Below are 24,212 nucleotides of genomic sequence, written 5' to 3'. Positions count from 1 at the left end.
TCTCTCCCTGTCTCAAAAATAAATAAACGTTAAAAAAAATTTAAAAAAAAATGAAAAATATAACCATACCCTTTATATTGATTGTGTTTTTTGTTTTGACATAACTTCAAAAAAAATTTTATTTACATCCAAGTTAGCTCACATAAAGTGTACTAATGGTTTCAGGAGTAGAATTTAATGATTCATCACTTCCATATAACAGCCAGTGCTCATCCCAACAAGTGCCCTCCTTAATGCCCATCACTCATTTAGCCCATCCCCCCACCCAGCACCCCTCCAACAACCCTCAATTTGTTCCCTGTATTTAAGCATCTCTTATGGTTTGTCTCCCTCCCTGTTCTTGTATTATGTTTTCTTCCCGTATGTTCATCTGTTTTGTATCTTAAAGTCCTCATATGAGTGAAGTCATATATTTGTCTTTCTCTAATTTTGCTCAGCATAATACCCTCTAGTTCCATCCACGTTGTTGCAAATGGCAAGATTTCATTCTTTTTCATCACCGAGTAATATTCTGTTGTGTATATATACCACATCTTTATCCATTCATCCATCGTTGGACATTTGGGCTCTTTCCATACTTTGTCTCTTGTCGATAGTGGTGCTGTAAACGTTGGGGTGCATGTGCCCCTTCGAATCAGCGTTTTGTATCCTTTGGGTAAATACCTAGTAGTGCAACTGCTGGGTCCTAGGGTAGCCCTATTTTAAATTTTTTGTGGAAACTCCACACTGTTTTACAGAGTGGCTGCACCAGTTTGCAGTCCTCATGGTGGTTTTTTCAAATCATGTGCATATATTACTTCTCATCAAAAGTTGATTTTTTTTCAATTCTTATTGAAGCTTTACTTTTCAATTGATTAGCAGATTTTTTTTTTTTTTTCCTGGCTATCCTCTAGCCAGAATCTCTAACAATTTCAACAAATTTTTTTGTTTCCCTTTGGTGGAAAACCCCAATCAGGATCTGTGGTGTATGAACTAGCTTACCATTCTCCCCTATAGCAATGAACACAGGCATGGACACATGGATGGTAATGGCAGATATTGATTAATTTCCAAACTGGCATGCGTAACTGAAAAGTCTTACAATATATTGTTTATCTTCGTTACATGTGATATTTTCTGTTCTCTGATAGTTCCTAGCCTGTTTTTTTTTTTTTTTAAACGCTGATCATAAGCCAGGAAATTGATCCATCAAAGGATCCATCCGAGTCCATCAAAGGGTCTTAACCCTCATATTAAAAGCACTATCCAAGATAGTACTGGGTTCTTGGACTAGTCTATCCTTCCCTTGCTGTCACCTTGGGCACTCTTATGCCCCTCTTTGAACCTGAATATATGGAAAGTTTGGAGGTGTCCTGGAAGACCTCACATTTCCATAGCAATTTATTGTCTACAGTTATTAACTGTCCTGTGGAGTAGGCAAACCAGCACAATAATCATATTTTGGGGTAGGCACTCTTCTGTTCCCATACTACTTGAATATTCTCATGTTATATTGTGATGCTGCATTAAATATTTCATTTTATTACTGTTCCACCCCCAACTTTAAAATTCTAGAAGACAGGCACTGTGTCTCACTAATCTATGGCGTATAAAGTTTGCTCAATGAAAGTTTGAAATCCATGCTTGGGTGTTGAGACTCAGAGGGGGTCACCTCAATGCTCCCTGATAGAATTCCCACTGATTAAGTAGGTCAGTTCAGGATGTTTGCTCAAATGGGTATTGGAGTTCGACCAAATTGTTGTAATAAAGCAAGATTTTAATGCCTTAAAAAAAAAAAAGCTTGTTAAAAGAAGGTTGAATGGAGCATTGGCTGTGTGTGAGGAAGCGAAGAGCGGCTTTTACAGAGAAAGCAGTATTTGAGCTAGATTACCAAACTTAGTGAAGAGGGAAGGGGAAGGCACGGGAAACAATGAACAAAAGCATGGATGATAAAACAGGGCATGTTCAGGAAACATTAGTGGTTCAGTGTGTCTGGAAAGCAGCGATGGGCGAGGGAAAGATAATGTGTTTGGAAAGTTTGTTTAGGGCTGGGCTATCCAAGAGTTACGTTATCGTGGAGGCAGTGGGAAGCCCTTGAAAGTTTTTTAGAGAAATAGCATGATGTGATATATGATTTGGAAGAATACTTCTTAGAGAAACATGGAGGACAGATTCGAGGCGGGACACAGACTTTAGAGGCTGTACAGTAAGAGTTCAGGCAAGAGATGATGAGGACTTTGGTGAGAGCAGTGAGGACAGAACTGAGACCTGCTTGGTCCCCACACAGTCATGTGGAGTGGGTGAGTCAGCAGTGATCCCCCTCTAGGAGAGGGGCTCCTGCCTAGCTCCCTTGGTACCTAGCCATTGTTGTGTTCTGTTGTGTAGGACAGAATTATTTTTATTAGTGGACTGTATGTTTCTTTTGACTCTTGACATTTCATGATTCCTCTCCAGTGATTTTTATCGCTTCTGTTCCTTGCCAGAAAATAGAACTCAAGTGTTGTTTTCACTACATGGGCACTTTCTAGAAGGCATAGTATGTAGTAGTTATATTCTTAGGCTGTACAGTAACAGGATACCGGCCATTATTTGTGTTTGGCTTAATAAATACAATGATTGTGGAATTTGATCCTTTAATGTAGATGCCAGCTTGACTTTCTCTTGATCTCCCTAAGCTTGCTTTCTTTTTTTTTAATATGAAATTTATTGTCAAATTGGTTTCCACCCAAATTGAAACACCCAGTGCTCATCCCAACAGGTGCCCTCCTCAGTGCCCATCACCCACTTTCCCCTCCCCCCCCACCCCCCATCAACCCTCAGTTTATTCTCAGTATTTAAGAGTCTCTTACGGCTTGCCTCCTTCCCTCTCTGTAACTTTTTTCCACCCCCCTTCTCCTCCCCACTGATCTTCTGTTGAGTTTCTAAGGATCCACATATGAGTGAAAACATAAGGTATCTTTCTCTGCCTGACTCATTTCACTTAACTCTCCAGTTCCATCCATGTTGCTACAAATGGTCAGATTTCATTCTTTTGCGTTGCCAAGTAGTATTCAATTGTATATATAAACCACATCTTCTTTATCCATTCGTTGGATAATAAATAAATAAAGTTGATGGACATTTAGGCTCTTTCCATAATTTGACTATTGTTGAAAGTGCTGCTATAAACATTGGAGTACAAGTGTCCCTATGCATCAGCACTCCTGTATCCCTTGGGTAAATTCCTAGCAGTGCTATTCCTGGGTCATAGGGTAGATCTATTTTTAATTTTTGGAGGAACCTCCACACTGTTTTTCAGAGCGGGTGCCCCAGTTTGCATTCCCACCAACAGTGCAAGAGGGTTCCCGTTTCTCCACATCCCCTCCAGCATCTATAGTCTCCTGATTTGTTCATTTTGGCCACTCTGACCTCACTCTGTGAGGTGGTATCTCAGTGTAGTTTTGATTTGTATTTGCCTGATGAGGAGTGACGTTGAGCATCTTTTCATGTGCCTGTTGGCCATCTGGATGTCTTCTTTAGAAAAGTGTCTGTTGATGTCTTCTGCCCATTTCTTCACTGGATTATTTGTGTTTTGGGTCTGGAGTTTGGTGAGTTCTTTATAGATTTTGGATAGTAGCCCTTTATCCGATATGTCATTTGCAAATATCTTTTCCCCTTCTGTCGGTTGCCTTTTAGTCCCCTAAGTTTTCTTTATGGGTGCCTCATTTATAACTACCTGAGGTTCTTTATAATTTTTATTTCAGTTGTGGGAGTCCCCAGATCACCTTGGGTACTGGACAGTGTGTCAACTGCTCCACCTTGTAGGAGGCACTATCTTACCATCCGAAACTTTCCGCCAGGATTGTACTAAAGCTGGGAAAATACTACTTGGCAGTGAAAAAAAGCTGTCAAGTGAATCTCCCCTCACTTCATGGATTTCGACTCTGCCATCTGATGCCACTTTAAACTGTTTGCTCTATAATTCTCCTGCGTATGAAGCCTCATTTCCACGGATGGAAGGAATGTTATTTCTCCCTGTTGAAGGTAAGCAAATACTATTTTGGGGGCTTTTATGGTCTCAGGTACATTCATTTCCTCAAGGCAGATCCATGCTTTTCATTTGTTTAGAGTTTCCAGCAGCCTAGGCGCTCAATGCTTGTAATTAAAAGATACCCATGTGAAGGGGCACCTGGGTGGCTGGCTCAGTGGGTTAAGCATCTGACTCTTGGTTTTGGCTCAGGTCATGATCTCACAGTTCATGGGTTCGAGCCCCACATCGGCCTCTGTGCTGGCAGTGCTGAGCTTGCTTGGGATTCTTTCTCCTTCTCTCCCCTTCCCTCTCCCCCCTCCCACTCTCTTTCCCTTTCTTTCAAGATAAATAAACTAAAACAACAACAACAAAAAAAGATACCTATGTAGAATCAGAGGTACCACAGGAAACGGTTGGACATGGGCACAGTATAACTGCCAGCCCACATTTGAAAAGAACTAGTGAGTGATTGTTTAAAGAGTTTCCCAGCTGGGGTGCCTGGGTGTCTCAGTCAGTTAAGCATCCGACTTCCGCTCAGGTCATGATCTTGCAGTTTGTGAGTTCAAACCCCTTATCTGTCAGCACAGAGCCTGGAGCCTGCTTTAGATTCTTTGTCTCTCTCTCTCTCTCTCTCTCTCTCTCTCTCTGCCCTTTCCCCACTCATGCTCGAGCGCTCACTCTCTCTTTCCCTCTCTCTCCCCGCTCCCTCTCAAAAATAAACATTAAAAAAATCTTTAAAAAAAGTTTCCCAGCTGTTGTAAAGAAGGATAATATTGTTCAGGTGCCCAAGCAGAGGGGGTGGTAAGATTTCCCACCTCATAGAAGAGATTGAACAATTGAAGACCACAGAGAAGCGATGACTGATTAAGAGAAGAAATAAATTAGTTAAGAGGCGCTGAGAATGGTGCTTGTTACCAGGAAGAGCCAGCATGGTGAACTCTTCGTAAATCGGCTTTGCCGTGTGGTCTGTCGTATGGTGAATCTCCTTTGTGAATCCTGTCTCCACACAGGAGTAATCCTGCCTAGAGATGTAAACCTAAAACTATGTGATGCATTACGTTCAGTTTAAGGAAACTCCAAGAGTAGTTTTGTTTAACCAGTTCTGTCATACCTAGTTTTTAGACTTTAACATTTTAATAAGATCTGATACCCTGGACTTAAGAGGCAGTGTTGTCTTTTTTGTAAGTAATGAGTATTACTTGAATACTTACGTCGAAGGCATAATTATTGAGAAGTTCTGACATTTAGTTGCACCCGTGTAATTCTTTTCATCTATCGCTCTTCCCAGAGAGCGAGATGAACTTGCTCTGATAGCCTGTTGGCAGTGGAATGACGGTTGAAGTGTGAAGTGACAGTTACCAGCACCTCGACTGACAATCTGATTTTTTTCTTCTTACTATTCTATTTTTAGTACCTCTCACATTAGAATTTTAATATTCCTTATTTCTAATAGACAAAGAGATTCAAGAAACATGGACAGTCACCCTAGAGCCCTTGGCCATGCATCAGAGACACTTTCAGAAGCCAGTCAGAATTTTCCTAAAAGGCACAGCAGCCCGGTGGTCTCTCCCAGCGAGTAGCATTTTGGGCACCGATAGCTGGTTGCTACAAAGTCCAGAGGAGAGCGAATCAACTCAAAGGCTGTTATTTCAGCAGCTGGTAAGCAGGCTGACTGCACAAGACTTACACCTGGTAGGTACCGTGTACGCGCCGAATTATTCCGGTCTGATAACGCACTTGTACGGTTCAATAAGGGGTCCGTGAGGAGCCAAGGCTGGATCTACATAACATACTTTCAGTGACACAGGTGATGTTTTTGTGAATCATACTATTTCATGGTAGCATCATGACGGTGCTTGTTGGTGAAGAAACAGTTTATAAAATTGCATGTACCTTGATTCCCATTAAGTTAAGTTATATTCACATGGGAAGAAAAGGCAGCAGGTCAAATGGAAGTATTAGGGTGGTGAAATAATGTGTGGTTTCTTGCTATTTTTTTGAGTGTTCTAATATGTATTTCTAAACTTACGTATTTTTATATACTAAATGTCATGCTATGAAGCCCTTCACTGTAAAATTGGATGTAATAGTGTTTAATAGTTCCACAAACTTAGAAATGTCTTCTGAAAAACACACAGGTACCCAGATTTGATTGAAAGGTGATGATTATTTTCAACTACTGGCAAATTTTTTTTACCTTACTTTGTCTTTTGCCTCTGTAACCTCAGAAGGCTTCTGTCGTCTAGATCCTTTGTGAAACATAGAAAAACTGTAGTCTCTGGACCGATGTTGTTCTAAGAGTTACGTGTGCTCTGAATGAAAGCGCTGGACTCAGGGAGTCAGCTGGGCCTCTGCTCTGTTCTGCAATTATGTATCTAAATCCCTTAAGTGGTAGTATTGCCTCATGGTTAAGAGCATGGGTTTCGAATTCATACGCATACAGGCTTGGCTTCTGCCTCTTACCAACTCGGTAACCTTAAACAGTTTACTTATTCTTCAGCCTTAATCCCTCCTCTGTAAAATGGGGGTAATAATCATTTTGTTACCTCAGAGCAGCTGTGAGGATTCGGTGAGTTATAATCACATAATAAGTGCTTAGTAAATATTCCCGGTAACCTTAGGTTTTTCTTGTTTATAGATTGAGAGATTAGGATCATGTGGTCACTAAATTCAATTCGAGCACTAATACCCATCCAGCCCGTCTGTTCCACAGTTTTGTCTTTTGTAATAATCATTGGGAGAAACTATCATTCTGTCTTTTACTAAGCTACCTTCTCTTTTAGCTGTACATCAACAGTCTTCTCAATTAATTAGACCTTCTGATGTAGGTTGCCAGCGTGGACCCTGGTGAAGGCTGGCCCCCCATCACTGGAGTTATTTCCCCCCTCTCTACCAATGCTACAATTCTCACTGTGTTCCGCACCGAGGAGGCTGAATTTCAAAGACATTTTCTCCAAACAGTTGTGGCAGAGAGCCCCCAGGATACAGCGTCCCTTTTTTCTGATGTTATGGATATTGTACTGAGTCAGATTCACAGTTCACTTGAGGATCCTGCCACCTGTGGTAAGCTCCTGAACCGATAACTAACATACTCTAGGGCAGTGGTTTATAGTTTCTTCTACCATCAGAATTTTTTTCACTGTGCTCTTCGTAGAACCCCAATATGTATTATAAAACAGATAAAAGCAAGCTACAATACTTTAGGCAGTTTAAATCATCATTATTTGTAGAAATCCTGAAGCACCTCTGAGGAGGCCAAAGGCTCTATGAAACTGGTGTGAAATCAGAGGTATGAGATGAAACCCGTATTTTAATATACTTATTGAAGACTGCACGTGAAAGTATTGTGCTTCTGTCCACCTCCAGTCTGGTGCATTGTTACTAATAACAGTACAAACCCTATTTATGCCAGGTAGATATAAATATAATCAATTTGATATTTATCCCATTCATTCAACAGATTTATTGAGTGCCTGCTATGGCAGGCACTGTTCTAAGTAACGGGAATATAGCAGAGAACAAACTAGACAAAAGTCTGTGTTCTTACAGAGTGTACCATCTAGTCTGGGGAGACCAGACAGTGAATAAGGAAATTGCATAGTATATTTAGAAGAGATAAGTGCCATAGTCATAAAGCAGGAAAAAGGGAATGGGGAGAGTTAAGGGGTGGGGGGTTGAAATTTTAAACAGACTTTGTTGAAAAAGTAATATTTGAGCAAAGGCTTGAAGGAAGTGATACAAAGAGGTAACAGCAAACGCCAAGACTCTGAGAAAGGTGTGTGTCTGTTACATTTGAGGGACCGCGAGCAAGCCTGCGTTTTGTACACTGTCGGGAGTGGCATTTTTCATTGACAGCATAGACCTGTTGGGGTTGGTGGTGTGGATGGAGGAGTGTTGTTAGTGATGCGGCTGTGCATCCTTTGTAAGAAAGCGGCCAATCCAAGGGAGGAGCAGGTGTTTGGATTCTCTGCTTCGGTCCTAATGCGTCTTTTTCTCTCCTTCCTCTCCCATCTCTGCTCCTGTCCCTGTAGCTCCTCCTGTTCCAGAGTGGGCCCAGCAGGAGCTTGGCCGCACCGGTCCTTGGAGCGCGGCCGTCATGGAGAAGTGGTTCCCCTGCTCTAACCTGACTGGCGCTAGTTCAAGTCTGATGGAGTCATTTTGGTAAAACTTTATTTCTCTGGATATTGATTGATGAAATCGGCCCTCACTTATCTGCTTATGGGTTTGTTTGGTTTTTTAGCATACTGCATTTTCTTAGTGTAGTCCAGTAATACTAAAAACTACACATGGAGAGCATTGTTTAATGGGGATAGAGTTCAGTCTTATAAGATGAAAAGAGCTCAGGAGATGGATGGAGGTGATGGTTGCACAACATTATGTATCTACTTAATACTACTGAACAGTGTACTTAGTATATTTTAATTTACCACAATTAAAAAACTTGGGAAAAATTAATTACAAAAACAAAATGTTCTCATTATGGAAGAAAATATTTAGTATTAAATCTCAGTAAAAATGAAAAATAACAAATTTGTATAATGCAGCTAAGTTTATGCATACAGGAAGATTTAAGAGCTTAAACTGTCTTTTTTTTTTTTTTTTTTTTTTAACGTTTATTTATTTTTGAGACAGGGAGAGACAGAGCATGAACTGGGGAGGGTCAGAGAGAGGGAGACACAGAATCTGAAACAGGCTCCAGGCTCTGAGCTGTCAGCACAGAGCCCGACGCGGGGCTCGAACTCACGGACCGCGAGATCATGACCTGAGCCGAAGTCGGACGCTTAACCGACTGAGCCACCCAGGCGCCCCTAAACTGTCTTTTAAAGAAGAAAAGTTAGGGGCACCTGGGTGGCTCAGTTAAGGGTCTGACTTGGTTTGGCTCAGGTCATGATCTCCTGGTTCGTGAGATCGAGCCCCACATTGGGCTCTGCTCACACCTAAGAGCCTGCTTGAGATTCTTTCTCTCCGTCTCTCTCTGCCCCTCCCCTGCTCACGCACGCTCTGTCAAAATAAATAAACATTTAAAAATAATAAGGGGAGTGTAGGTGGCTCAGTCAGTTAAGCAGCCAACTCTTGGTTTCAGCTCAGCTCAGTTCGTGATTTCGATCAAGCCCCACATCAGGCTTCCCATTGATGGTGCAGAGCCTGCTTGAGATTCTTTCTCTCTGCCCCTTTCCCACTCACTCTCTCTGTCTCAGAATGGATGAATGAATAAACTTAAAAAAAATTTGTTTTAATAAAACAAAAAATAAAAAAATAAAAATAAACATTAAAAGCCAATTAGCTAAGGGTCCAATACAGTAAATAACACAACAGAGTAAATCCCCAAAATAAAGAAGGTAGTAATAAAGATAAGAACAATAATCACAGAAAATAATAGAAATCAACAAACATAAAGTGATTTTTTGAGAAGTCAAATAAAATGGAATTATCTATTGTAAAATTGAGTAATTTTTTTTAAAAAAGAAGACATAAGCCATATTAGAAATGTAAAAGATGAAGCAGAAATTCAAAATAGTATTAAGAGGTAAAGTCAAGGTTTATTTTTGCCATATAGATGACCAGTTGTTCCAACCCTGTTTATTAAAAGTCTTTTTCTCATTAAATTACTGTAGCACTTTGTCCAAATCAGTTCACCACCATTGTGCAGGTTTATTTCTGCAAAGAATCTAGTCCAGAAGTTGTTAATACCACATTGTCTTGAGTACTGAAATCGAGTAGTTTTAGTCCTCTCAACTTTGTTTTGTTTGGTTTTGTTTTCAGAATTGCTTTGACTATTTGAGAAACTTTGCATTTCCCTGTAAATTTTAGAATTATTCTGTTAATTTCCACCAGGAAACCCTGCTAGGATTTTAACTAAGAGTACATTGAGTCTGGAGATCAATTTGGGAAGAATTGACTTAATAATGAGTCTTCTGATTCCTGGATGTGGTATAGCTTGCCAGGGCTAAGACAGGACAGGTGCACTTTTCCCTATAAGATAGCAGTGTTTACCATAAAGCACTAATAAATAAGGTGGTGTGGTATTGGTGCAAGGATCAACGGAGAGACCCATACAGCAATAGAGCCCAAAGAGTGACCCACACATGTATGGGAGCTCCGCATACACCAGAGGCAGAATTATAAGTAGACTGTTGGGGAAAGAATAGACTGTTCTATTAATGGTGATGTGACAATTGGCTCTCCAGAAGAAAAGCAATAAAAATTAGATTTCTACCTCACAGCATACACAGTAATAAGTTCCTGATAAATTTTAAACAAATGTGAAAAGTAAAACTTTAAAATCTTAAGGGAAAACACAGGAGGAGTTCAGGCTTGGAATGGTTTTCTTACATAAAACATCAAGCACTGAAACCATGAAGGAAAATATATGACTATAATTTAAAATTTCCTATATGATGAAAAGGCCTAGTCATAGGCCTAGGTAGCTGTAATCCATATAACCAGCAGAGGATTTGTATCTAAATTAGCACAGAGCTCCTAAAAATCAATAAGAAGAAAAGCAATTGGGCACAGAATGCAAACAAGCAATTCATACAATGAAATCCAATAGAGCAGTAATTTGAAAAGATAAGATACTCAGTTTCAGGGTGCCTGGCTGGCTCAGCCAGTACAGCGTGTGACTCTTGAACTCGGGGTTCTGAGTTTGAGCTCCACATTGGGCCTAGTAGAGCTTACTTTAAAAAAAAAAAAAAAAAGCTCAGTTTAAGCAAATGGAAATGAAAACGACAGTAAGAACCCCCCCCCCACAAGATTCTGTTTTATACCCATTAGATTGTCGAAGGTCAGTAAGTCGGATATAGCACATAAAGAAACGAGAGCACTTTCGATGATAGAATTGTAAATAGTTACAACCATTTTAGAGAACAGTTTGTATTCCTCGTAAAGGAGAAGCTTTACATGCTGGCACCCAGCAATTCCACTTTTACATGTCTACATTAAAGTATTTGCACAAATACAAGGAGAGCTACGCTCGATTGTTCATTGCCAGTCGTTACAAGTGAAAAAGTGGAAAGAACCGGCTGTCTCTCAGCGGGGAAACGGATAAACAGACTATGGTATAGTTACACAATAGAACATTATAGATAGATTAGTAAAACGGAATAAACGAGCTATTTATATACTCATGAAAAATGTTGAGTACAGACAGAAAATTGCAAAAGGATGATGTATGGTATTTTTTAAAACTTCCAATGTATACAATAGCAATTTATGTTGGTTTTGATACATACGTATGTCTCTATAAATCAGATACTAGTCTAGGAATACTTCTGGAAGGAAAGGATGGGAAAAGATTGGGGCTTTTCTGTGTCTATAATGCTTAATTTCATTAAAAGAATCTGAAGTCGATAAGGTCAAGCTTTAGCAAATATTTAATCTTTGTGGGAAGAACATATCTAATAATGCTTTCACTACTTTTCTGTGTAATTGAAAGGCTCATAAGTTCTAAAAAAAATTAACAGAATGAAAAACAAACCATCCCCACAGTTAAAGGAAATCCCAGCACACTTAGGGAGAATTAGTCTGCTTCAGAACTGCACGTGTGAAGCCGAGAAGCCCAGCCCATTCAACCAATGTCACCATAACTTCCTCCCACTTTTAGATCAGATAATGGAAGATAGTGAAATATAAGTAATAAGTTTTTGTTTTGTTTGTTTTTGAATGTTTACTTATTTTTGAGAGAGTGCGAGCTGGGGAGGGACAGAGACAGGGAGACAGAGGATCAGAAGCAGGCTGCTCATGCACTATGGGTGCACCGTCAGTGCAGAGCAGGGCTCAAACTCACAAACCGTGAGATCATGGCCTGAACCGAAGTCAAACGCTCAACCGGCTGAGCCACCCACGTGCCCCTACAAGGAATACGTTTTCAAAGTTGTGCTCTTTTCATGGTTTCCCTTAGTGATGTTTAGCCCCAGGCAGAGCTTTTAATATCTAATCCCCTCTGCCACACTTCCTCCCCTTCTCGTCAATTCCAGATTAGTTTACTGTGATGTAATGGTGATGTGAAGGAATTATTCAGAAGGCACTGTGACACTCACTATACTGTATTGCATCGTCTTCTACTTTCACGTATGGGCAGTGAGTAGAAAACAACTATGGAATAGTTGCCTAAATTAGACATGTACCGTAGGACCTTAAGGATCTCATCAATATAGAAGTCACTACCATATGTAATGATTAATGGTTTTGTTAACAGGTGGCTTCTGTCCCTGAGTCTGTTTAAATCATAAATGAGAAGAGAGAGAAAATACATTTTTTGAAGGCTGCTTGTGGGGATATCTTTTGATTAGCTTTTAAAGGCTAATGAATTTTGTTTTTGAAGCATTTTGAAAAATCAGAATTTCAGCTTTGTACTAGACATCTTGACTTGTTCGCAGGTTACTACAGGCTGCCTCATCTAATAAGGAAGAGTCTTCCAAAACTGAAAGTGAATTAACGTGTTGCCTCTCTGACCTCTACCAGAGAAAGTCTCGGGAAGAATCCACTGTGTCTAATCAGGAAGACAGCAAAAAGAAACGTATGCACATAGACTGTTTCTTGGTGCAGTCTTTCTTGAGAGAGTGTGTGTTTTAAAAGACTGGAATTCCCTAAAATGGGGTTGAAACGGTAACTGAATAAGAGGACAAGTTCTTGCATTTCAAACTCGAAAATGATTACATTAGTACAAAAGTGATGTTAAAAAATCGCCTACAATCTTACCTTCTTAAGAAACCATTTCCATTTTTACTTATGCAAATACAACTTTGTATGCTACTCATCAATATTTATTTCCCTGTGCCGCCTTGCCTTTTCAGTTACTGTTCCACCTCATTGCCTCACAAGATTGATGAAATTTTTCTGTTGTTGAACAGTTTTCAATTTTTATCATTATAAGTAATACCGTAGTATATGGGGTGCATAGGATTTATTCTTTGAGTGACTTCCTTAGTGTAAATTGTCTGGAACAAGTTACTGTATCAAAAAGTGGGGGAAAAGTAGCTTGCAATGCATACTGCTCAGTTGCCTTCCGGAACTTTGGTCACAACTCTGTGACCACTGGGTGATGATACCTTGGGTCTGTTCGGCCTCTGCCTTCCTAAAAATCATCCGATCTTGTTGCCATATTTAGTTCCTAAACTTCCGTTAAAAGAAGAGCTCTCTTTCTCTTCTGTGTTGTAGGTACAGACCGATGGGAGAACCACCTCATTCACATCCTCCCGAAGGGGTGTACTTTATTGCAGTATCCCTTCACAGAATACTGAGTCTGAATTAAAGCATTACTAATTCTGCAGAAGTAAAAGCTATTTTACTTGTCTTCCCACGATGCTGTTTTGGTAGGAGGGGTTCCTCGCACCCCAGTGAGGCAGAAGATGAACACCATGTGCCGTTCCTTAAAGATGTTGAATGTCGCGAGGCTGAACGTGAAGGCCCAGAAGTCGTGTCCAGATGGCAGTCCAGATGCCACCGGGGAGAAGGGGATCCCAAGGGCAGCCGTTGGAAGAACGGCAGATAAAGTGGAAAACCGAGCGAGAACACTCCGAAGCTCTAAACCTAAAGGTGTTTATTCCTCGATGCCATCGCGTTTTGGGGTCTAAGGCCACACTTATTCTTTCATACCCTCGTATTTTTATAAATTTTAATCCTGTCCTTCAGTTAATGAACATTTATTGAATATCTGCTGAATTCCTCAAGGTGTGTTATGGGGAATACAATAAAAATAGGATCATGTCCTATTCTCAGATTTATGATCCAATCACAAAGATGACAATAGCGAATTCATATATGCATGTGTACATGCGAGCATACACACACACACACACACACACACACACACACACACACACAGTACATAATGGACTAATACAATGTAAGACATAAGAGAGCCAAGAAGCTACAACAGCAAAGACATACTAGGCGTCGAGAACGAGAAGGTCAGCCTTGGGCCAGAAGAGGCTGAGAAGGCTTCTAAGGAGGCAGTGGAGCCCAGGCTGGAGTTTAAGGAACAAGCAGAATTCAGATGGCAGGAGGGTAAAAGAAGAGCTTACTAGATGGGAGATTAGCCTCAGTAAAGTCACAAGAAGGGCCGTGGCATGGCCCTAGGACAGGTAGTTAAAGAAGCTTTAGCCATTGAGGAAGAGAGGGAGATGGGGAAGCTTTGTGACTCATCTAGCGTATTGAGGTCTTTCAGAGTTGGGCAGAAGAATTTCATCCAGTAGTGTTAATTTTCCTATTTGTTTCTTTCTTTGCTAAAAAATGGATTGCACTGCAGTGTGTTTCTTGTCCTCAGGGCACATTCTTAGCTCACGCTACCAGAGCTGGTCCTGTGGGAGGTGAACTTTGGACAATACCTGCATGATGTTACGTTTGATTTCTTTTGAGAATTCTGGAGTAAAAGTTTTCTGCTCCTTGAAGAGTTTTTTTTTCCCCCCACCTTTGGAATGCTAGATTCACAGATGGTAATCAGTTTGAATGGGACAGAACATCTTTAATGAGCTAGTAAAAAAGTATTCACGAATGTGGATGGTTCATTCAAGGGAGAGCAAAATTAACAGTACTCAAGTGCCATTAATATTAACACAGTTTCTGGATTAGATTCTAAGCAGAAATAGACCCGCCCAGCAGTGGTACATGCTTTTGGACAAAGGTGCCCCAATAATTCAGTGGGAAAACGATAATCTTTTCAACAAATGGTGCTGGAACAGATGGGTGTCTTGATGGAAAAAAATGAACTTTGACCTCCCCTCTTAGTATTTCAAATCTCTGTTCTATTTTTCCATTCTAATACTGCTTATTTATCCTTTCTCTATTTAATATTCCTCAGTCTTACTATAGATTTCTATATCTGGTTTTGCAGAGAATTATTTTTTTGTTTCTGCTGATCTCTCTTGTTTTTTTTTCCCTATTTAATTCATTTCTGTTCCTGTCTTTAGTATTGCCTTTGTTTTTTGGATTTATTCTCTCATGCTATTTCTTCTGTTGTACCCTTAGCTAATTGGTTTTTATTTTTCTTCTTTAAAAGGTTATTTAAGTCTATGAACTTTCCTTTAAGTTTTAATTTAAGTGCATTATACAAGTTTGCTATGTTCTGTTTTCATTGATACTTCTAAACATTTGGTGACATCCAGAATATAAGGGAATTTTTTAACCCAATCTGATAGTTTCTCTTAACCAGCATGTACATTTGTGAAATAGATGTTTATAATTATTGATAAGCTTGGATGTTTTTTAGAGTCTTATTTTGTGCATTCTAGGTTTTTTGTTTTATCCTTTCTAGCAGACTGGGATTAATCAAGTTTTGTTTGTTCCTCTTCCTTTCTGCTGGGTTTGGAGGTTATATAGGTGTTTTTTTGTTGTTTGAGAGAGAGAGAGAGCGAGCGTGCGCGCACGTGAGAGTGCAAGCAGGGGAGACGGGCAGAGGGAGAGAGAATGAATCTCAAGCAGGCACCCCGCTCTGTGTGAAGCCTGACGCGAGGCTCGATCCCACAACCCCTGGGATCATGACCTGAGCCAAAATCACTAGTCAGACGTTCAACCTACTGAGCAACCCAGGCATCCCTTTTCTTTTTTTAAGATTTTATTTTTAAGTAATCTGTTCACCCAACATGGGGCTCGAACTCACAACCCTGACATCAAGAGTCGCATGCTCCACTGACTGAGCCAGCCAGGCGCCCCTATAGTTTCTTTTCCATTAATAGTTATCATTAAATTTATAATGTGTACATTTGATTTGCAGAGCCTTAAAATTAATCAGGATCTCTGCATTTCTCAGCCTCCCCACCACTGACATTTTGGATGTCTGTTAGGGGCTGTTAGGGGCTGTCCCTTGAACCACAGGATGTTTAGCAGCATCCCTGGCCTTTGCTCACTAGATGCCAGGAGCACCCTCCTCCTCCCCACCAGTCTGGCAACCCGGAGGTAGCCACACGTGCCCTGGGAGGCAAGATACCTAGCTGACAACCACTGGCTTAAGCCGTACAGTGACTTCAGCTGGATGTGATGATCAACTTAATTTTTTTTTCCCACAGACTTTAAAACTGAAGAGGAGCTCCTGTCTTATATACATGAAAATTACCAAAAGACTGTGGCCACAGGAGAAATCATGTTGCATTCATGTGCTCGGAATATGATCTCAACCATTAAAGCATTCCTAAAGTCAAAAGGCACCAAGGAATTGGAAGTAAGAGAGTATGGATGTTGCTGTTTATTATAGGTGGAGTGGTTGGTTGCTCGTTGGTGGGTTTGGTTCATATGTCTTGGGAAATGATTGCTATGCAGTGTGTGATTCAAAAATAAGAGAAGGGGTGAACTTAATTCCAGATCTTGGGAGGTAGACACAATGAACCGGTAAAGCAGAAATCCAGGAAATAGCTGGGTGAGGGTAGTGGTAATTACGTGAACTTCTTTTTAATTTTTTTTAAAGAGCAGAGGAGAGGGGGAAAGGGACACATCGAGAGAATCCTAAGCAAAGCTTCATGCTCGGTGTGGAGGCCGACGTGGGGGGCTCGATCTTACAACTGCGAGATTATTACCTGAGCCAAAATCAAGAGTTGGATGTGTAACTGACCCACCCAGGCGCCCCTTCGTGTACTTCTTTTCTAACAAAATCTCTGTTCTCAACTACATGTTAGCTGCATGAATTAAACCAGCGGTTTTTACCTTAGGTGACTTTAGAGTCACCTAGAACATTTTTGAAAAATGCTAATGCCTGGTTTCCTCAAGACCAACAGAAACAGATCTCTTGGGCTTGGTTCCTGGGTATATGTACTTGTAAAAAGCTTCGTAGATGATTCTATGCAGAGGGAGTATTGTAAACCACTGGTTTAGACCATGCTGTCATTGTCTTTATTCACGGTTAGTGCTGAAAGGCAGTCTCCTTCTCAAAAATAGATAGGAGTTATTTATAGTCCTTAAGGTTGTTTTTTTTTAAGGTCAGACATGGAAGCTTGTTGTATCCACACCTCCTTGCTCTTAAATATCTTTTTTACCCTGTTTTTTCTTTTTAAGATACGAAATAAGAACATTCATTTCACTATTTTTCGTTCAATAAGAGGGAAAGACCTAAGGGGATATACTTCCCTTCTTAGGGCATTAGTCAGCTGTGAAATAAATTAGATATAATAAGTAACTCAGTTTTCTCCTAGGTAATAATTCTGTATTTTCAGATGAACTGCCTGAATCGGGTAAAAAATCACCTCTTAAAAACTAGCAAAAGTCTTCGACAAAATCTGGGCAAAAAACTGGATGAAGATAAAGTCAGAGAGTAAGTAACTACCTTTGTTGATTGACTGATTGATTTACCACCACTCCCAAACAAAGCTCTAAGACTTGCTTCTATTCATTCAAAATAGATTGCCAGTTGTTCAAAGAGGCTTTTTGTGCCTGATTCTTCGTGATGTTTTAAGGTGCAGTTTGAGTTACCCATTTATCTAATAATCATGTCATTACTTAGAGAAAGCAATGACTCTTCTTTTTGGTTGTCGGTTCTTCTGGAAAAAGATCTTTGCTTAAGGAAGGAGCTTTTAGTTAAATGGCACTCGTGATCGATATGACCAAGTATTTTTTCTCTCGAGGTGCCGGCTTCAGGTATTTCTTCGTTTGGAGATGTGTCTGCAGTGTCCTTCCATACATGAAAGTGGAGATGATATGGAGCAAGTGGTGAAGGAGGCAAGTATATAAGCCCAGCGCCCCTGGGAATCGGCCTCAAAGACTTTCAGCGTCCCTGTAGAAGGCATATGGTAATTTTCCACTGTCTTCTTCAGGTGACGGATTTGCTGCGCATGGTGTGTTTAACTGAGGATTCGGCATACCTCGCGAAGTTTCTGGAAGAAATTTTGGAATTGTGAGTTTGAGGGCTAGTAACTTTACTACTCTTTTGCCAGGAACCACGTGCGGTATTGCGTGCGAATCGTGGAACGGGAGGACTGCTTCTCGTGCTGGATGAGGGGTGGAACAGAGAGGGTGGAATGGTGGCTGCTCCACGTTCAACCAGTCTGTTCCGCAGGTATATTGGCTCCATCCCGAAGACGCTCGGAACTCTTTACGACAGCCTGGGGTTTATGATTCCTCAGAAGCTAGCTGGCGTCCTTCCTCTAGACTTTTTCAGCGATGACTCCATGACACAGGAGAGCAGATCACCGCTTCTTTCTGTGCCTCTTCTGTCAAGTGCTCAGAGATCAGTGTCGGGCGGCACTGAATCTGACCAACTGGAGGAGCTTCGTACCAGATCAGCTAAGAAGAGAAGGTGGGAGCTCAAGAGATTGGAGGAATTACTTGCACTGTTGTAGTTCAGACAGAGGGCAGTTGCCTTTAAATAATTGATTGAATTCCTAGCTGCCCTTACTTCTGAATCATAGAAACCACTTCTCGGAGTTCCTAACCTACATCATCTGATGCCTTTCACTACCCAGGGAGTATGCAGTGTCGACGATGTGGTCCGCAGTGTCCTTCTTACCTGTCCGCATGGGGTTGCCGGGAGCCTTTTATGAGACAAGTTGAGGGCTTCCGCGTACTTTCTGTTTTTCTTGATGTTCTTCATTGCTCATAACTAGTTGAATTTACAGCAGTTATTTTGGAAATTGTGAAGTTGGCGTATTTCGTTACAGATTCAGACCTGTGTCAAAAAAACTGACTTTTATTTAATGTTCTATTATAAACTCTGGTTCTTTTCTAATGTAACTACTTGTCACCTCTATTGAATGTATTTTGGCTCTTTGTTTCTGTTTTTAAAAGGAAAAATGCGTTAATAAGACATAAAAGCATTGCAGAGGTTTCACAGAATCTTCGGCAAATTGAAATTCCCAAAGTGTCCAAGAGAGCTACAAAACATGTAAGTTATTTCCAGAGGACAGGAAATGGTGCTTCTAGGTCTGTTCTTTCCAGCAGGAGTTGATTCGATAAGTAAGATTGAAAGGCAGTGTCTCTACTTTGAGGAAATGGTCATTGGAGAATATAGAAATAAAAGTAGATGTTTTTAATCCAACAAGTAAAGAACTATAAGTTTGTTAAAGACAAACCATCTTACCCAAAAGACTGACAGTTAGAGGTGATACAAAGAAAATCAGCAAGTGAAAGTTAGGAATGAATAAGTGAATTCAAAATATCTAGATAAGAAAACTCATAAAATAATAACTAACATAAGCAAAGAGACCATGGAAAAAATAATGTGCATCATGATAGGACTTTGATTGCAGATCAGAAGGTGCTTTTCAGTACCTTTTACTTCAGTAAGGTGGGGTGGGGGAGGGGTGCTGTCGGGACCCAGGTGATCTGCTTTTCTGTGACAGTAGATGGGAGGACTTGAACCCAGCTGCAGTCTGTTAATATTAAGTAGAACTGATGTTTTATTAAGGAAAGAAGAGAGTACCTTGAAACTTTTTGGAACTGCAGGCACTCTGAGAAGAGTTAAAATTCTATAAGAACTAGTTTTAGAAGCATTAATCATAACAACGGTTTGCTTTGTTTCTAGATATGTATAGCTGTCCTTTGGGATTGGAGGTGGGATTGTATTTTAAGAGCTAGTGGTATTCACTTCCTTGGTGTGCCTTCATGAGTGTCCATGAATCAGGCACTAATCTTATGTGTTGGAATCCTGAGTGGAGAGCAGGAAATGCAAAAGTGACAGCAGCAGAAGTGGCAGGCTTCCTCTCTCTAGATGTTACAATGATTCACAGTCCTTTCTAGCACTCCTTAAGTCAGCCTCCATGTGGTAGTTCATTCTTCAAGTAACACATTGGCGCAATGGGAGAGAAACAACCCCAAGCTTTAAAAACAATTCCATTGTATAGCTGTATCTATATTTTTAGATTATTGTATAGCAAATAATTTAATATAGAGACTCTTTAAGATTATAGTCATCCTTGGGGTGCTGGGGTGGCTCAGTGGGTTAATCATCTGACTTTTGAATTCGGTTCAGGTCATGATCCCAGGGTTGTGGAGTTGAGCCCTGCACTGGGCTCTGCGTGGAGCCTGCTTAAGATTCTCTCTCTCTCTCTCTCTCTCTCTCTCTCCCTCTCCCTCTCCCTCTCCCTCTCCCTCTCCCTCTCCCTCTCCCTCTCCCTCTCCCTCTCCCTCTCCCTCTCCCTCTCCCTCTCCCTCTCCCTCTCCCTCTCTCCCCCTCTCTCCCCCTCTCTCTCCCTCTCTCTCCCTCTCTCCCTCTCTCTGTCTCTCTGTCTCTCTCTCCCTCTCTCCCTCTCTCCCATACTCACAGTGTCACTGTAAAATTTAAAAAAGGGGGGGGGCACCTGGGTGGCTCACTTGGTTAAACATCTGACTTCAGGTCATGATCTCACAGTTCATGAGCTCAAGCCCCACTTTGGGCTCTGTGCTGTCAGCGCAGAGCCTGCTTCAGATCCTCTGTCTACCTTTCTCTCTGCCCCTCCCCCACTCATGTGCTCTCTCAAAAATAAACTTTTTCTTTTTTCTTTTTTTATTTAAAAAAAAATTTTTTTTTTTGACGTTTATTTATTTTTGAGACAGAGAGAGACAGAGCATGCACAGGGGAGGAGCAGAGAGAGAGGGAGACACAGAATTTGAAACAGGCTCCAGGCTCTGAGCTGTCAGCACAGAGCCCGACGCGGGGCTCGAACTCACGGACCGTGAGATCATGACCTGAGCCGAAGTCGGACGCTTAACCGACCAAGCCACCCAGGCGCCCCACATTTTTTTTTTTAAAGAGTATAGTCATCTTCTAATTTATACGGGTTTTCCTTTACTTTTTTAGTACAGAAGGTATACATGATCATCGTTGAAAAACTGAAACCTTAATAAGTTAAAAGTTAAGAGTGTCCCTCCTCTTCCCAGGCCCCTTTCTGTATACACCAATAGCACACATCAACGTTTTCCACATACCTGGATGCACGCCTATGCATAAATGTTACAAATCGTTACCAAGCTGCTATACTTCTCCTTCCCACCCCCACCACTTTCTCCCATCATGTAGCTCTTTCTGTGTATGTACAGATAAGTCTTCCTTCCTTCTCTATTTTTAAAGGTCTTACTAATGTTTTAGTCTCCTTTGGATGGATGTATCAAAATGTCTTTCATTCTTTATGGATATTTAGGGTGTTTCTTTTTTTTTTTAATTTTTTTTTAACGTTTATTTTTGAGACAGAGAGCATGAAGGGGGAGGGTCAGAGAGAGAAGGAGACACAGAATCTGAAACAGGCTCCAGGCTCTGAGCTGTCAGCACAGAGCCCGACATGGGGCTCGAACTCACAGACCGCGAGGTCATGACCTGAGCCGAAGTCGGACGCTCAACCGACTGAGCTACCCAGGCGCCCCTGGGGTGTTTCTTATTTTGCACTACAATGCAGGCTTCAGTGTCCTTGGAACATATATCTGTTTTTGCGCATTTTACAAGTATTTCTGTTAGGGGTTCCGGCAAGTGGAACTGCGAGGGTCAGAGGATTTCATGTGGAATTTTTGTTCTTTTAAATGAGTGCCGATTTACTCTTTCAGGAAGGCTCTCACCTTACTCTTCAGCAGCCTCCAGTCCTGGCAAAAGATACAGTGCAAGGTATACTTTGTCTTCTCGGTGTACACATGTACTGACTAGGATGACAAACTTAGTTTAATTGCATGTATTTAAGCAGCTGCATACAGTTCTAAATTATAATTTTATATGATCGTTGGTTAATGAGATACATCCAGGTATCATATGTCCTAAGTCCAAATATGTCCTAAGAATATCTTAGGAGAATAAGATATTCACACGGTCTCAAAATAACTGCATTCTGCAAAATCACGGGCCAGAAATCTTTATTTTATTTTTTTAACTAAGCTTTACACCGAACATGGGGGGTGAACTCATGACCCTGAGATCAAGAGTTGCATGCTCTACTGACTGAGCCTTCTGGGTGTCCCTGGCCTGAAATCTTTTTTTTTTTTTTTTTTCAACACCATTATTATTGAAAGCCACAGAAAGGAAAAGAGGCTGAGGCTGTGATACTGGTCTAGATGAAAGCACTTTAAGTGTGACAGTTGAATGCACTATATGATCCCTGCCTGGATCTTAAATTCAGGGAGGCAAGAAGCCATAAGGGATATTGAGACAGTAAGAGAAATGTGAAGATTGGTAGTATGCTGGGTGATAGGCCCTTATATTTTGTGGTGTTCCTACCTTACTGTGCTGTGTTCCTGGTGGGAAACTGTGTAAATGTAGAGAGTGATGGAGGGAGAAAGCAAAACTTGACAGTTGGTGAATTTTAATGATGACTCTACGTGTAATGAATTAGTCATTGGCATTTTCTGTCAATGTTAAACTTTTATAAACTTGGGAAAACAGACCAACAAATCCAGCTTGGCTGTCAGATCATAAATGAGTTTCAGGCGTTTGTTTTTGAAACTTGGGTATCACTGGTGTCCTTAACTTTAATGTCTGTCATTGATCGGTAAATATAAGGGCTCCTCCCAACTTGTGGGTCATGGTTTATTGGGGTTGTATTTAAATGACTTGCTCTCAGAAGAGTTACCGTGGTGAGTGAGTGAGTCGGCTTCCCTATAGGCCATCTTGCTTCGGGTGAAGATGCCATCCTGCTGGCTTTGTCAGGTAGTTTTTGATGGATTCTTCAGCTACTTTCTTCAACTTTAAGTCTATAAATGGTCACACACTCTCATGTTCTGAAGTCAGGAAGAGAATTTAAAATAATGCAGCAAATTCGTGAAATACTCAAATCCACAGAGTGAAATCTGTGGGTTTGAGAAGAACACTTTTTCTCCTTGGAGCCGAGTCCAAAGCAGTAAAAAGGCCCAAAGTGAGGAAAATCCTCACAATTCTGGCATACATTGAAACAGAGCCTGGTCTACACTACCGGCCTCCTGAGGATTGTGTCCATTTTACAATGACGACAGACTCTGGTTTAAGTGATGTGGGCCTTCCTTGTGTTCCTGAAAAGTTAGATTTAAATTGAATTTGTAAAAGTAAATAGTCTTTATGTACCATATTGAGTATAATATTTAAGAAAATCCTGTTAGTAAATGTGAATATAGAAGCCAGTCTGTAGAATAGTCCCTTAAGCTTAATCAGCCGCTTTCTGTTTTGGATGTCTTTCTTTTCCCAGATATGGCATTTATTAGTGATAATATTTGGTGCTTTTGTTTGTTTTTTTTAATGCTTTCAGAAGTGACCAAAGTTCGAAGAAATCTCTTCAACCATGAAATGATTTCTCCTTCAAAGAGATTGGCAAAGCGGGGGTTGCCTAGAAGCCATTCTGTGTCGGTTGTGGAAGGTTTGGAGAATAAACTTAACAACTTGAAGAAGAAGACCAAAGGTATTATATTTTAGGGTAACCAATAGAAGGGGATTCTTGGATCCAAAGCAGTCTGCAGACTCTGTTGCAGAAGCTCGTCGATCTCCTCCATTTTTCTCTCTGTGGTTACCATCAGTTTTCCCCTTGGGGTCTCTCTTCCTCCAAGCTTGGGTGAAGACTTAATCCTGGGATCTGGTCAGTCCTCTCCTACCTAGTCACCCCTACAAGTATCTGTTTGACAAACCAGTGAAAAAGAAATGAAGGATAATGATCAGTTTTTTTTCTAGTCTTTTGGGTGTTTTGGTTTTTTCTTTTTTGTTCTTGTAGTAATTGAGTAAAGAATGCAATTCACTGGCCTTCATTGTATTCGTGAAGTGGTGCAACTTCTAATTCCAGATTGTTTTCATCCCTCCAGAAAGAAACCACGTATCCGGTACAGTCACTCTCCCGTTTCCCCCAACTTTCCCAGCTGTAGGCAACCACCAGTCTACTTGCTGTTTCTGTGGATTCACCGCTTGTGGATATTTCTTTTAAGTAGAATCATATACTATGTGGTCCTTGTAACCAGCTTCTTTCACTTAACATAATGTTTTCAAGCTTTATGTACAGGTTGTAGCACATCTCAGCACTTCATTTCTTTTTATTGCCATAATACACCATTGTGTGGATAAACTGCCTTTTATTTGTCCATTCATCAATTGGCGGACATTTGAGTTGTTTCTACTGTTCAGCTGTTAGGAATATGCTTCTATAAACACACACAAGATTTCACGTAGACGTGTTTTTAATTCTCAGGCACATGCCTTGGAATGAAATTATAGGGACATATGGTAACTCTGTGTTTAACTTTCGAGGAATTACCAAATTGCTTTCCAATGTGGCTATACCATTTCACGTTCCCGCTGGCAATGTGTGAGGGTTCCAGTTTCCCCACACCTCCCCCCCACCTGTGGTCTCTTTCTTTGATTCTCCCCATCCTCCTGGGTGTGCGGTGGTAG

General features: G+C 40.8%; 1 protein-coding gene across 1 annotated transcript in view; it reads left to right on the top strand.

Annotated features, from left to right (window-relative positions):
- The window catches only part of TICRR (TOPBP1 interacting checkpoint and replication regulator), a 48,350-nt gene that overhangs the window by 3,965 nt on the left and 20,173 nt on the right, over positions 1-24,212 (top strand). The window contains exons 2-15 of the mRNA XM_019460243.2: positions 3,723-4,002; positions 5,442-5,680; positions 6,817-7,051; positions 8,020-8,149; positions 12,367-12,506; positions 13,307-13,525; positions 15,994-16,145; positions 17,131-17,228; positions 17,539-17,632; positions 17,728-17,807; positions 17,970-18,209; positions 18,698-18,794; positions 21,425-21,482; positions 23,086-23,235. Of these exons, the coding sequence (XP_019315788.2) occupies positions 3,723-4,002; positions 5,442-5,680; positions 6,817-7,051; positions 8,020-8,149; positions 12,367-12,506; positions 13,307-13,525; positions 15,994-16,145; positions 17,131-17,228; positions 17,539-17,632; positions 17,728-17,807; positions 17,970-18,209; positions 18,698-18,794; positions 21,425-21,482; positions 23,086-23,235 (2,212 nt within the window). The remainder of the gene's footprint in view (positions 1-3,722; positions 4,003-5,441; positions 5,681-6,816; positions 7,052-8,019; positions 8,150-12,366; positions 12,507-13,306; positions 13,526-15,993; positions 16,146-17,130; positions 17,229-17,538; positions 17,633-17,727; positions 17,808-17,969; positions 18,210-18,697; positions 18,795-21,424; positions 21,483-23,085; positions 23,236-24,212) is intronic.

This window comes from Panthera pardus, unplaced genomic scaffold, assembly GCF_024362965.1.
Source record: "Panthera pardus isolate Hobbes unplaced genomic scaffold, ASM2436296v1 HiC_scaffold_23, whole genome shotgun sequence".
Lineage (NCBI taxonomy): Eukaryota > Metazoa > Chordata > Mammalia > Carnivora > Felidae > Panthera > Panthera pardus.
This window is presented reverse-complemented; position numbering and strand designations above follow the sequence as displayed.